At 48.5% G+C, this 14632-nt stretch overlaps 2 protein-coding genes across 2 annotated transcripts; both read right to left on the bottom strand.

Annotated features, from left to right (window-relative positions):
- Nucleotides 1–1074: 1074 nt before the first annotated feature.
- Nucleotides 1075–2771, bottom strand: LOC8051940. The gene has a single exon (XM_002435541.4). The coding sequence runs from the start codon at nucleotides 2769–2771 to the stop codon at nucleotides 1077–1079; it is 1695 nt and encodes a 564-aa protein (XP_002435586.4). The 3' UTR covers nucleotides 1075–1076.
- Nucleotides 2772–3376: 605 nt separating this feature from the next.
- Nucleotides 3377–5630, bottom strand: LOC120845820 (piggyBac transposable element-derived protein 2-like). Its single transcript, XM_040503478.2, has 3 exons — nucleotides 5553–5630; nucleotides 5103–5301; nucleotides 3377–5041 (listed from the first exon to the last, which is right to left on the bottom strand). Exons 1-3 carry the CDS (start codon nucleotides 5590–5592, stop codon nucleotides 3508–3510), a joined length of 1773 nt encoding a protein of 590 aa, XP_040359412.1. The 5' UTR covers nucleotides 5593–5630; the 3' UTR covers nucleotides 3377–3507.
- Between the last annotated feature and the right edge of the window lie 9002 nt (nucleotides 5631–14632).

Genomic DNA, 14632 nt, shown 5'->3' with positions numbered 1-14632 from the left:
GCGTCTTGTGTCACAGCTCTAGATGAGAAATTTAGCCAGCGCATTACAGCCGCTAGCCTGGGGTCTTTGACGTGCACCACGCGGTATAGTGATACACGACCGCACACCGCTACGATGCTCATCCAGATCGAAACGGCAGGGGTGAGGACTGAATCCAGGATACCTCAACTGTATCTTCACAATGCGGCTAAGTTCGCGAGCATGCAAATTTGGTGTCTGTTCAGCACTTAGTTCAACTTGCAGTTGCGTGTCCGTTAATTTTGATCCACTCTCTAAATAACACCGACTCCTGCTGAGGAGAGACCGGGCTCGTAAGCTCTAGCGTTCACTTAACGAAGTGAAGAAACACTGAGCCTGCTTCTATCGTGAGCGTTTCTTGTGTCAACCATGATAAACTGTACACGCCCGTTAAAACGAACCATTAGGGTACATTATCGACATACCACTTCTAAGCCTGAGAAAGATTTAGGCTGCTTATTTTTGTAAGAGAAATGTTTTTGGTATAACGATTCCAGTCAAACCTGTCCGATGAAAATGAGCAGTCAGCAGGCCGGTGTTATGTGCAGTACCGCTGTTTTTGTGTTAGAACTTACGTTTCCTTGATATATTGATTGGGAAATCTTCATCGCCGATGTTTTAAGAATCTGTCAGATTCCGCATTGGCTTACACTCTGAAGAAGTTTTGTCGGCAATTCATGAGTGGCTTTTGCTGCTCGGATGAGGCAGTTTGTTCCCTTGAGTGCTTGGGTACCCAGGCTACTATTATGCTTGATGACTTCTTACGATAACGCAGAATTCGCATGGTCCTTCTGGAGATTTTGTTTCATTGAGGGCCGCCTGGGAATCCTTGGCGTCTGGACAGGGATCGCAAATGCCTCCTCTTGGTTTGAAAATCTTAAAATTATATAAAGAGGTTCACATAAAAAAAAAATACAAGATGAGATCACTGGAACGTTTCAGTTGTCATCTTCGTCGCTCTTTATTATTTATTCAACACAATTTTTGTTTTCTTCTCGTTGCAACAAAACGACAAGCAAAGAGGCTGGAGATGACAGTCTTCAAAACGACAGCTCACATCAAAGGTGCGCCAGCCTGGTCACCCACTCGAGCACAAGAACCACTAGCGCCGCCGTGCAGCCGGCCAGATACAAGGTGATGAAGCCTCTCACGTCCAGAGGAACCTCCGACTCGTCAGCCTGCTCGACAAAAGAGCAGTCGCCTTTCTCCCAGGCGGCGTGGTGCTTCCTCAGACCGGTCTCGACGAGCCTCCGGTTGAGTGCCATGAACTCGGCCCTCAGCGGGAAGTCTTTTCTCACGGGAGTGCTGCCGAACGTCGGATGCATGGTCTCCTTTCCACGAACGATCCTCTCCCCGTACATCTTCAAATTGCAGGGGCTGTGCTCAGACGTGAGGAACACGTGGGTCCTTTTCGTCGCGAGGTTGAAGCACTTGTCCGCGGTCTCCATATTGGTTGGGTTTCGCCTGAAGGCCCTGGCCATGTGTCCCAGGAAGTCCGAGTCGTTGACCCTCTGCTCCAACAAGGACCCGTGAAAGAACGGTCGTTCCACGCACACCGACACAGCTCCGGCCACGAGATCTGGGACCAGTTTCTCGTGCGTGTTGTCGGCTTCCCAGTAGACCCCGTAGCTGGCGCTGGACGTCAGAAGACTTTGGAAGAAGATGGCCAAGGACGTCCCGCCTAGTAACCAGTAGAAAAGGACGGTGCGACCGAACGTGGATCTATCGAACGAACCGGGAACCGGGTAAGGAAAGCCGAGCACCGCTGCTACGAGGACCATGCCGATGCCTCCGATGTCCTGTCTCAGGGGCCGACGGTGACGGTAGTTGATGAAGCAGAAACACGCCAGGCAGACCACAGCGGTGGCCACGAGGAACGCCAGAAACTCGGCAAAAGACGAGTTGAGGTGTAGGCTGTTGTGCATGGTTGCCGTCGCTCCAACGTAGTACACCGCCTCGTTGTGGTACAGGTACGCGGGATAAAAGACATGAGCTCGCCGGTACTCCGAAAAAACGATGTTAGCGTCTAACACGTCGAAGCGCTTGTACATGAGCTCGTCCATCCACTTGTGATCCGCGACGCTAACCGTCTCGAAGGTGACATTCAGGACCTTGAGAACTTTCTTCATGAGGGTCATCGGCTTATACCGACATGTGGCGTTGGGCCCGCCGTGGGACGTGCAGCCCAGCTTGAGCGGCCTTGAGGCTATCTTCTTAAATTCGGGCCGTCGATTCTTTTCCCGCAAGAGGTTCTTCAACAATTGTCTCCGGCCGATCGTGCGCCGCAACTTGCAGTTCCAGAAGCGGTCTTTGGCGACCGAGGCGGCGTGTTGCCAAACAACCACTACTCGGCACAGGAGTTCAGGAGGCCACGTCTCGACTTCGAGAGGATTCCCGCGACTTGTGATTAGAATCCACGTAGTAAGAGGATAATCGTAAACTTTCGCAGACATGAGTCTAATAAGATGGCTTCGTCTGAGAACATTACTTGGCAAGACGACTAAGGTCTCTCGATTGTAGGTCGTGCTCGCGTTCAAAAGATCGAGGTACTGATGCCAGTCACCGCACCAGGTCCGACTCTTAAAGTTTGCCCGGAGGTAGGAGACAACCCAGTGCTTGCTGTATGCTCCTTTCACGCAGAGAATGTCAACGTCGATGTTAGTTTTCAAAGCGGAGACAAAATGGCCATAGCATTTTGCTGTCCAGAATGTAAAGACAATGCAGACAAGGAACAGCGGAGAAACGGAGGCCATCGCGATCTTCCTCTGCTCTATTTGGTTCTCTGTTGCGGGCACCCACGAGCTTGTTCCAGCAGATGTGACAGCGAACTCGCGATGAGCAAAGGAGGTGAGCAAAGGGGATAATCGATCAATCAACTCGCTATAAAAAGAACACCTTTTGACGCGTTTTCTTTTGTCAGCGAAATGAAATAATGATAAGGCAAATATTTGTTGCCGACTAATAAAAATAAATATTGCTGCGGTCTGGTTCTATAAGCTTATTGTGTCGACGACGTTTGTGTAACTGGGAACGTTTAATCACGCCATGTAAAAAAAGGGAAATAGAGAAGCTATAAATGTTTCAGAATTAGGATGGCACTCACAATACGCAGGTCGATTTCCACAACGTTGACTTGTTATATTTTATTTTCTGCAACACTTTAATCGTGACAATACAGGAGAAATATTGCGAGACTGTTTTTTTTTATTGATCCTTAACCATAACATACAAAAGGCACTGATTAAAAACTTCAGCCATAGCCGAGACATCAAGAAAAATACAGACGTTTCGCCACCAATGCCGGAGCAAATGAGTTGAAGGCCCGCCAGTCACTACTTATTGAATATCCTTGCTGAGAGAAAAGTACCAAAGAAAAAAACATGAAACTCATTTAATATGTCAAGAGTGGTATTGGTATACATTTGCCCAGAAAGAAAAAACATTCATTTCACATGCAAGGGAGAAAAACGTTGTGCCCAAGTGGGTACCTCAGGTCTTGGAAGTATGAAAATCGCGAAAACAATTCCTGTTTTGCAAGCAAAAAAATAGGGCGCATTTTGTGCACCGGATGCGGCTTTTTCCGGTACAGCCGGGATTTCTGCATCTCATCTGCGACTTGCAGGGTACGTGCTCAGGAAAATGTCCGTACATGTCGAAGCGGACCTCATCGACCGGAAGTGGAACTACCTTCCGCTGTTTTCTGGCTGGGGGAGCGGACTCACTTTCTTCATCTGACTCCAGAGCATCTTCCTCTCCATCAGCTTGAACTTTCGGACATGAACGAATCAGCGCTTCGGCGATCCTACTCTTGAACTCGAAAAGGTCCAAAGTGTCTTTCCTTGCAACGCCACAACGCTTGCAGTCACTCCGATATTCTATCCATGAGTTTATCGTCGCCAGGTCCAGAAAGTGAGCAAAAACCCTAATGGTCCACTTTTTTGTACGTATTTTGGTCCTGTAATAGGAGACGTATCTGTCAGTTAGATCCACACCGCCCATGCCCGTGTTGTAGGCCTTGACGCATGCTGGCTGAGGTATTTCAACCTTTTTTCCTTCTTCTTTGGACCACCTTTTGCATTTTCCTTCCGGCGAAATACCGAGCGCAGCCGAAAGCAGGGTGACTCCTTTTTTGTCCTTCCATTTTGTAATGCAGACCTTATCGTCGTTGCGAACAACGCAACATGAGTCGCCCCGCGCCATTTCTTTGTCGCTCGGCAGCTTTGCTGCTGCTCCTCCTGTTCTGTTGGACATAACTGTGCCGGTCAAGTAAATGTTCCTTTCGATGAGAAAGTCTGCTAGCTTCAGACCTGTAAAGAATCGGTCTGTGAACACTTGGACGGGTTGTTCGGTCGGGACTGTTTCAAGAAGGCGCTTTACGACTGCACCACCAAGTCCAAGTTCCTTCAGGTCATGATCGGGAACGGTTCCTTTCCCCGTGTAAATCACAAAGTCAAGTACAAGCCCCTCAGTTGTGGCCAGGACAAAGTTCTTCAAGCCAACGGGGTTTGGCTTACTGGGGACATACTGACGAGCAGGACACCGTCCACTGAAGGGTATCATCTGCTCGTCGATGGAGAGCTTTTCCGGGCGAGGAAGCTCAAGACAAGCCTTTCGGAAGCACTCGAAAATAGGCTCTGCTCGAAACAACTTGTTTTGCGATTGGGCTTCCGTGATTGCTGTCACATCGACGAAGTGCAACATACTACGCAGCTCGAAAAATCGGTCGCGCACCATGTTCTCGGTGACAAGCGGCACTGCCAACGTACTAGACCAATACAGCCTAGCCCTCGGAAGTCCAAAAAGACTCATGATCATGTGAATTCCGGCCAGTTTCTGCAACTCCAATGAAGTTGTCTTCACTGATCTGTGAGCTCGCACTTGGACAGAGTAGAGGTTCGTCTGATCTGCGCATAACTTCCAGAAACTCTGTGGAAAATACTTCTTGGAATAGTTGAATGCTGAACTGGGGGCGTTCGAGTGGACTTCAGGCAAAACTGGCGAATCCGCGAAGCGGGCTGGGAAGCTGAAAACAAGGCGTTATTGTTAGATTCAAACAGAAAACACAGTTTTAGTCTGATTCTTACTCTTTGACTTTCCACAAAGGATCACGCCTTTTGTCTTTTTCTTGGCCCTTGCTTCGTGGGACTTCTGTGTCAGTGTCACCACTATCAGTTTCATCGTCACTGCTGTCGTGGAAATAGTCCACGGTGTCTTCGTCGTCCGACACATCTACATCACTCTGATTGAGTAGTTGCTCTATTTCTTCATCCGTTAGAAATTTTTCTGAAAAAAAAATAAAATCGGGTGAAGCAAGTTTGCGTAGTTTCGACATCCAATACATTTTTTCGACGCCGAGTCGTGACCTGAGGTACCCAACTGGGTACTTCAATAATGAATCGAAGATATCTCAAATAATAAAGTGCTTAAAGTGCTACAGTTTGCTGTGAGATTGGACATTCTTGTTATGAAGCGATGTCAACACAAAGAAACAAAATTTTACGCGCGATTGTGAAGGTACGATGACTTTAACTTACCCGCCCGGCGACGCACGTTTTCGCTGCTGGAGCCCGCCATATCTTCACGTCCTGACAAGTTTGAGCGCGGCCAACTCGTGGCATCTAGCGGCAGTTTTGAGAACTGATTAGTACCCAAACGGGTGCGTTCGGTTTCGTGTCTATACTATTTAATATAAGTTGACGGCGCATGCTTTCCAAATGTACCCGTTTGGGGACCCAGGGAATGAGGAGGTATGAATATCCTTGTAACCATTCGCGATAAGTATAAAGACCATTCCAGTAAGCGCTCTCAGGGAGGCGCCATTTTGTTTGACCGCAGCGCACTCTCCACACATCCGGGAAGTTCAGCAGGTTCGGCGGGGTAAAACAAGAGAGAGGGCACGCGCACGATTCCGCTATAGGTCGTTTTACTGAAAGAGGGCGAGAGATAATCGGGGAAAGGGCTGCCGGCGCTTTTCCCCTTGCTGGTGCGTTAGGAAGAGTGATAGTCCCGGATCAGAGGCTTCGTGGGTGTTGGGTGCATGGATTGTCCGAACTTCGTTCGCGCTTTCTTTCCTGTTTTAAACTGCCAAACTTAATTAAAGCCACGTGCTCTAACTAACTTCGCGTGAATAATGTGATGCGCGGCGATTCATTCCGCGTGGACGCAGCAGAATGGACGCTACAGCCTGATTCGCATGATGATATTCTGCTCGCAATTTTCAGTCATGACGTCACTCGGGCTGCAAAAGCGTGAACCCTAGCTGAGATGGTCGACGTCGATATTCAAAATCGCAAGCAGAATCGGACCAATTGAATCAGGCATACAAGTCGGTGATGGCCAGTCTTAAAAATTACCAACATCTCGTTGTATCTACTGTTTACACCGAGCCTACTTTCCCCACCAACATTCAAACTTTAAAGTCTTTTGAGGCCTGCACTTATTTCCTATCGGAATCACCTGGTCAACGTTTGGTCTACGGCCGCTGTCGTTTGAACGAGCAGACGACAAGCAGAATCGTTTGAAAGAGCAGATCGTTCAGCAACTGTCGCCTCATTTTTCAAACGATCAGGCGGCCGTTTGAACCTGAAGACGCACTAAGCGTAATTCGCAGGTTGTCCGTACAACTTGGCGGTTTTCCCGCGTTCATGTTGGAACAAAACAATTAAATCTGACGACCACAACTATCCGTGAATTCAATTCAAGGTGCTTCCCGCACAAGCAATCGTGGTCCGACGGAGTCTTGGTAGCTCTTTTCACGGCCCCTATCCACGTTCTAAGACGAACCGAGCAGGTAGCAAACACATAAAACTGACCTTCAACCCTTTCCTGACTCCTTCAGATACAGTCCCAGTCGCGGCGCTTTGACGAGTAGGCACGTTTTAGAGCGCAGCTCTTAGGCGCCCGCTTCCGGCTCGAGCGGCGTCGGCGTAACCCCGCGTTGCATTATGGGACTTTTCCCATAATGACGTCACACGCTACGTCACGAGGGTCACGAGTGACGTCACGAAGGTCACAACGAAGGTCACAACCTCCACAGTGAAGGTCACGACCTTCACAAGGCCTTCACGAGTAACGTCATGGGGGTCACGAGTGACGTCACGAGGGAGGAGGGAGGAAAAAGAGAGAAGAATGAGAGGAGGAGGAGGGGGAGAAAGAGAATTAGGGGAGGAAGGGAGAGGGAAGAGGAGGGCCATACCCTCCTCTTCGTACCCTCCCATCCTCCTCATGAAGAGCTGCGCTCTAACTCGGCATTACAGGGAATGGCAAACGTCTCTCATCTTTTCGTCTGGTTTCTTCCAAAACAACACAGGAATGCACGCCCCGCATGGCGTATTCCGCCCAAATCCCCCAACCCGAAAGTGCGCCCGACGCGCCACCACCGCGCCGTGACGTAACAGAGCTGAGTTCGTGTGTATTTCGTTTCACGATAACTTGGCGAAACTGTGGAGGCTAGGGGGCCCCGCTACCCAGTAACAGCGTCGAAGCGAGGCACGTGACCCAACGCCACGGGAGCATTTGTGTGACCAGGTCAAACGCGAGGCGCGAGACCCGGAGAAACCGGCTGTCGTCTGCAAGCCAAGAGTCGTCTGCTCCGAAACCAACCAACTTCGGATGAACATCCACCACAGCAACATATCCGTCCGCTAGAATAGCGAGCACTTCGGGAGCAGTTCATGAGCCGCGAATCCGAGACAGGTGCTAATGCCAGGGCACAGCGAGATGTTTTGAGCGCAAACGGCATATTAGACGGCTGCGATCCCAGGCGATCGCCAACGGCCACGGCGCTACAAGGCGAAAATAATCGGGAGGACACGGATGTGACGTCACTTTTTTTTTTTTTGTTTAAATATAATTGAAAATGATAAACTTGTGCATATTTATTCTTTATTATTCATATCTTCTCGTTATAGATGGAATCGCGCGAATTCAATTGCCGTTAAAAAAAAAAAAATAGAAAGCCTAAAGTTCTGTCGCGGAGTCGCGGAGGGCTCTGCTGCTGTGGCGGTAATGAGGCCCCGGTGGCCTTGACTATGGAGTGTTATCACGTGCCTTGCTCCGGCGCCCTTATTGGTTCGCGGGGGCCGCAGCCTCCACAGTTCACCAAGTTATCGTGAGAACAAACCGGGAGTTTGCTGTTCTCCAGCTTTGGGCTGTAAAGGTGGGCTGTACCGAACACCGAACTCTCGGTCGCGGCTGCCGCTGTGGAGTGGTTCGCGTTCTTAGAATACTTAAAAGGTTAAAACAGCGCAAAAAACGACGGACAGGGGTAAAGAAGTATGTCATACCAACTCGCCCAGGCTTCAACTTTAGCAACATTTTTAGAATAGTTATGGCTACTCCAAAATCAGCTAATAGCGCTCTGTTGTTTTATTTCTGTAAATTATCAGCTAGCACAACTTTGTTGCGTTACTTCAATAGCAGTGGAGTCAGCCGGCAGTGTACTACCCTCAACCTCTGCGCAGCGGCGTAGACTTTCCACTTTCCCGGGGGGGTGCTGCGCGTTACCTTCTCACCAGAACTGGAGATTGAAGCTAACGAAAGCACGCTGGGATTCCATTTCCCATGTATTTGGTGAATAAAGGCAACGTGGGCGTTATTTTGTTTACATGCCACTCTCTCTCGTTACATGGCGCGTAAACAGCGTCTCGGTAAGGATTACGGCCCAGGCCCGGGGGATTGGGGGGGGGGGGGGGGGGGGGCACGAGCCCCGATGCCGCCCCCCCCCCCCCCCCCCCCCCTAGTCTACGCCTATGCCTCTGCGTCTACTGCGTCAAGAGAGCACGTTTTTATTCATTATCCCAGACGTCCACTCATTGTCGCTAAAGACCTACATAGTGCGAACTTTGTATAGTAAAAAGCTACAGCAACCTGATTTACTTGTCGCCGGAGAGCTGTGTTTATGCTGAGGGAAGCGATAGAGAACCTCCATCGTGACGTCGCCGGTGGGAGGAGCCTAATCTCAATCGCCGCCGAACTCAACAGGCAGGCAACTCCATCGCGGATCGTTGATGATGTCGAAAAAGAGTGGCGATGGAGTTGAAACTTCATCGGCATTTTGTCCCCAAAAATGCCCCTAGAGGGAAATGCGAAGCGCCAGAGCGGAGGATCTTGTGAAATCAACATTTTTAACTTCTTAAAATGTTGAATTCGTTACAATATAAACAAAATTACCGGTGTTAAGTTTAAGTTGTCTCAATTCTGTATTTTTACATAAGTAACACTATTTAGGTGATCGCAAAGCGTGAACTGCAAGAGCTGCATCACAATCGGAAGGAATCGTTTTGGCCGACGGCGTATTGTCACGCGTAAAGTGCTCGCGTGCCTGTAGGAGATTTGACTTTTGGATTTTCTGCTGTCCAATCGGGCTTTTGTAAAGGCTGTCATGTCGCTGGCCTGTAATAAGGCGCAGCATCCTGAGGGGGCAGGGCCTTTTCCTCCGGAGGAAAAACGGAGGCGCGCGTACACCCCCCTCCCCTCCCCTCCCGCGCTGCCCTGTCGCTCAAAATTCTTACAAAAGCAGCTTCCCTCGCCTCTTACATGGTGGTCAAAAGTATGCGATGTGACGTCAGTGCAAGCCACGTATACAGCACCATAGCCTCCTCTATACTGACAAAGCCTGGCAGATCGTCACGTGACGCGGCCGCCGAAAGTGAAAAAAGTAGAGCGGCAGACAAGAGTCATGTAACGGGCGCCCCGCTGCGGCGAGACGCCGAAACACAATTGTCCCAAGCGATGGAATGTCCGTTCGTGCTCCTCGCGTTCCTCGGGCTACCGCTTCTTTTCTCGTCGGGTTTGAAAACCCTGTTTCGGGTCCTCGCCGCTGCAAAAGATGGGCGCTGGATACCAGACTCCCCCAGAGCCGTTTATACTGAGAGAGTTTGGCCGATGGGCGGAGCTTGTTGGCCGCTAGGACAAGCGGATTTCGCGATAACACAATATGGCGTTACTTCTTTGTCTTGTTCATTCCTGAGAAATCGCGTAGAGTTCCTATGAGTCAGATCCACAATATGGCGGACGGAAGTAGCCATCCCCCGGTTGCCAGACTACGCTGCTGTGGTTGTCAGACTGTTAAAATCTCCTTAAGAAGGCCAAACTCTCTCAGTATAAACGGCTCTGGACTCCCCGAGTACTGCTCTGTGCTAGCAGATCTTCGCGCTCCAAATCTGCGACCGGGCACTCTATGGCTCCGTCATCGAACTGCAAGGCTGTCAGTATAGAGGAGGCTATGACAGTACATACAGAGCCAAAATAACGAAAAAAGCCCACTTATACTTGAATTCGATTCATAGGGGCATTCTCTGTGAAAATTGTATTGTATGTTTCTACACCCGGAGGTTGGTTAGCCCCAACGGGCGTCTGGTGTCTCAGCTGTAGATGTGAACCAGACCTGGGGTCTTGAAAGTGCACCACGCAGTAGTAAACATCGGGGGGAGAGGGCGTACTAATTTTACTGACTGGATTTTTTTTCTTCAAGATGTCACCATTTCAACGAATGTGTCTGTAGACAGAACGTTCACAAAGGCGTTCGATAGTTTTCATCACACAGCGCCGAAATGAGGAACCCCATTTTGATTCCAGCAATAGGAATCGATCGAGTGAAGGAGAATAAGGTGAACGCAAGAGCTGTCTTCCATACACGTCCACGTGCTCTTTTCTTTCTTTTTGCTGGGGTGCAAAATACTTCTTTGGTGACAGCCATTGTCCTTTGTGTCACTGCCTCTATTGACTCCGTAAGTGTGACGTCATAGGTCCAAACAAACCGTTGCTAGGGTCGTTGTTATGGACAAATACATGTGGCTAGGTTTCGCTACAAAAACCGGATCGTTCAAAAATCGGGAGTAGGATTTAAACTTCTAAAAATCACAGAGATAGACAGCTTGAACGTCATATATGTTTCGACCGAAGTGTGCCGGTAATCGCTTGTTTCTGAAATATTTACGACTGCAACTTCCGGTCCTCAAAATGCCTGCAGCAGACGACGAATGCAAGAAGAATGCCGTCCGCTACACGCCCGCCGGCCAAGCCGGCGGCGGCGTCTGAATCGGGTGCATAAAGACGAAATTCTGATATTGCATTTGTTTGAAACAGGAATGGGCAGTATTTCAAATACAAGCATTTGAAATACGTATTTCAAATACTTTGTGTATTTTGCATTTGTATTTAATTACAAATTTGGAAATGTATTTGACGTGTGTATTTAAATACTAAAACGTGGGTATTTCAAATACAATTGTAATTAAATACAATTTTGTGGGCGAAAATACATCCCTCAAATTTAATGTCACTGTCCAGTCTGTCTATGCTAGATCGCAAACTCAACGATGAAGTTAACTCAATCGGTCGCTGATTGGCTGCCCTTTTGATCACGTGATGTGACGTTGCGATTGAGTTTTTCCCTACGGATTCCGATGGAGTTCGAGCTATGCTGGTGAAATAATGAAGTTCGCGGTGACGTCAAAATGTCGTCACGATTGAGTTTGGCGATGGAGATAACTTTGTAGTAGTCGGGCAGCAAAAGTTGCCGAAGTCAATGAAGATGGCGACGTTCAAGCTCGCGGGTGGGGCGGACCAAAGCGGACTATCGCTACGTTTTTATGTGTTCGCCGTCCAAGGTTCGTCAGGGACGTAATCGGGGAATACTGCCTGACAGCGGCTGGTGCTGACATTTGCCGTGGAAGCTTTGGCGGCGTCGCGAGGGGCCCTATATGGTGACCGCCGAGCAGCAAGTGCTCTCTTTGAGCGTTGCTGGCGGCACATTTTGCTGCGACGAAGACGTCACCGTGCGTCGGTGTGCTGCGAGTCGCATTCTTTGAATGCTACAGAGGCGATAATCGATAACCCGGGGCTGAAGGTGGGTGGGCTTCGCGCGCCAAGTGAAGACGGAAAGACGACGACCAAGAAGTTCAGCGATGCGAATTCAGCGGTGTTGTCGGTAAGTGCTCAATACACATTTTCTCAATGCGCTTGCACGAGAGCTCTCGGTAGAAAACGGGTGCCTCGTTCACCGTGATGAGTGTCGTGTGAGATAGTCGCACGGATTCAAGCTTACTCGTGATTGCATGTGTATCATCCAAATGTCTCGGGCCTCAACATCTGGAAATTGTTCTGCTGCAGCACGTTGTGTACGTTTTCATTTTACGATTGCAGGTTCAAGCTGGTACAGTATCTTGTCCTTTGCTTGTGTTGTCTGAAACGTTTCTGCTGCTTTTCTGCCACACCGGGTAGGGCGCCTCGTCAAGCTGTAAGCCATGCAGCTTGAGGTTTGACATTATATGCCCCATCTCCCACCTTTGTATATAAAGGAAAATAAAGAGATTATAAACTCAAATGACACCTCTCTGCTCTGAAGGCATAATTTGGGGTATTGTGCAAGACAAGTGGAATATCTCCACTTTTTTTTCAACTTTTTTGTTATTACATTTTCAGCCTTTTTGGGATGCTATGCAACTACTATCTCCATGTAGAGGCTGCATTAGCATATAGAATTTCTATCTAGTCTTGATGTGCTTTGGGACAACTGAAAAGGTTATGAAACATTCATGTCAGATACCGCCTCACTGTTGTGTGCAGGTGACAGCGACAAAACCCTGAAGCCATGCTTGCACACGGGGCCCCAATTCCTCGCAACCCCAATGGATTCTCTGCTGTTCTGAGGCCAAGCTTAACAAAAAGCAATGCTTAGGATTTTGTCGTAGAGCAGTGAATAGGATGCTGAAAAGCAGGTTCCGGTGGTTGCAAAGGTTCTAGGCACAGCAACATCATTTGACTTTCTGCGCAATGCGGGCTTGTGTAGCTCTATTTTGGGGCCTCTCCCTCGAGCCCCAAGAGTCCGACCCCGAGGACGGTGTAAGCTTTGACAGCAGAGGACACGCTGTGCAGTGCTGAAAATCTGAGAGGTGACCACCTCTGCAAGTATGTGCTGCCTACCAGGGTCTCCCTGCTCAAACTTGAAGACTGGCGGCTGTTGAGGCTACTACGAGCTTTGTCTCTCGTCACATCTGCGAAATATACTTGTGTGTATCCGCTTGCAATGTTTTGTCATACTTTATAACTTGCCAAATCAAGTAGACACGGTAAGTCCCTTTGGCTGCAGAGTGGTCTACCTAAAAGATAGTTCAAGCGGAGTTTTGGTGTGGCACCTAAAAATGGAAGTTTGTAATTAGGTGATGTTTCTGAAAAAGCTTTTTAACACAATGTTTTTGGCAGGGTAACCTTGCAAAAATGCAAACCGCATAAGCAAAGCGTCGAGACATTAGAATAGAGAATAAAAGAGGGCCTCCTCATAGGTGGCATCTTGTTTCCCATTGACTGCATAAGCATTCTGGCTCTAACAGTATATTGTTCCAAGCGTACAGGAAGAAAAAGTAAACAATTAACTGTGGTTGCTGGTATCTGGACGATTGAACTTGCACCGCCATGTCACCGTTAATTGTGAAATTTCTGGTTCCCTGTATATGAAATATACATCGACATCTGAAGTCGAGATACGAGTCCCGGCACATAAACAATTGCACCGAGATTTTCTGACCCAGAATTTGTATTCGATGTATGACAATTTTGTCGGGTATGACCAAGGTAGTGCTGCAAACCTTTTTTCCATGCTATACTGAAATCATGAAAGATGCAAAATGGTGCCTAGGGAGCATATTTTATTGTGCATAGAAATTCTGCACCCCCATGAGGGGCAGCACGAGTGTGGTCAGTGAAGATGATAGCTGGCTATCTGCAGCTGCTTGTCCCTCCACAGCCTGCAAACAAAGTACACGAAAAGGGTGAATGTTTATAAAAACAAGCATTTTTAAAGACTATGTTACAGAAATTGCATAGAACAAGAGAATCCCAGGGGTGTGGTGAGCAGTAGTGTATGGCATACCACTGCTTTTATCTTTTTTTAGAGCTCTTATGTAGTGCTCGAAATATCAAGAATGCGACACTCCTGAAAGACATTTTGTTGTGAAAGACATTTTGTTTATGGGGGCACCTTCCTAACCAAGGAACTGCTCAGACTAGCACACTCATGCTGTGGGTCTTCCAGTACAACACACAACCTATGTAGCAAGCAGCCTTGAGCAATGTGCACCTAGCATGATCCAATTACTTTGCAGCGGACAGGCCTGCTCTGTCCATCACATGAAAAATGGAAAGCGAGAAGTTGGAAATCACTCACTTCGAAACACAACACAAGGTCCGAAAATGAAAAGGAGCGAAAACAGAAGAGTCCTGCATTCACTTTCCTTTATGCTATAACTGTCTGTCATAACTGATTCCCAATGACAAGTTAACTGTTGTTCCCGTCAATGTTTTTGGTGCTGTAGAAGTCCAGCTCTTCCGCATTGCATTGAGCAAACAACAAAGACTGAGCCCAAGCTGCTCTGGGTGTAACTCAATAAAGCAAGGACAAAGAAACTTGGCCTGGAATAATTCATTAGTGCCAATGACACAGGTTTTCTTTCGACGGTTCTCCAAATAATGCTTGCCAGCCAATTTTAGACCTTGACTTGATTTTAGACCTTAAGCAAGCGCGCCCGTGGCCCTTCGGCCACGGGCGCGCTTGCTCGGAGACGTGCGGGGAAATATGTGCTAGTGCAGGCACTTGGGCTAAGCCTAGGCAGAA

Source organism: Ixodes scapularis, unplaced genomic scaffold, assembly GCF_016920785.2.
Source record: "Ixodes scapularis isolate PalLabHiFi unplaced genomic scaffold, ASM1692078v2 PGA_scaffold10__122_contigs__length_95168666, whole genome shotgun sequence".
NCBI lineage: Eukaryota > Metazoa > Arthropoda > Arachnida > Ixodida > Ixodidae > Ixodes > Ixodes scapularis.
The sequence above is the reverse complement of the archived record's forward strand: the minus strand, read 5'-3'. Positions and strand labels throughout refer to the sequence as shown.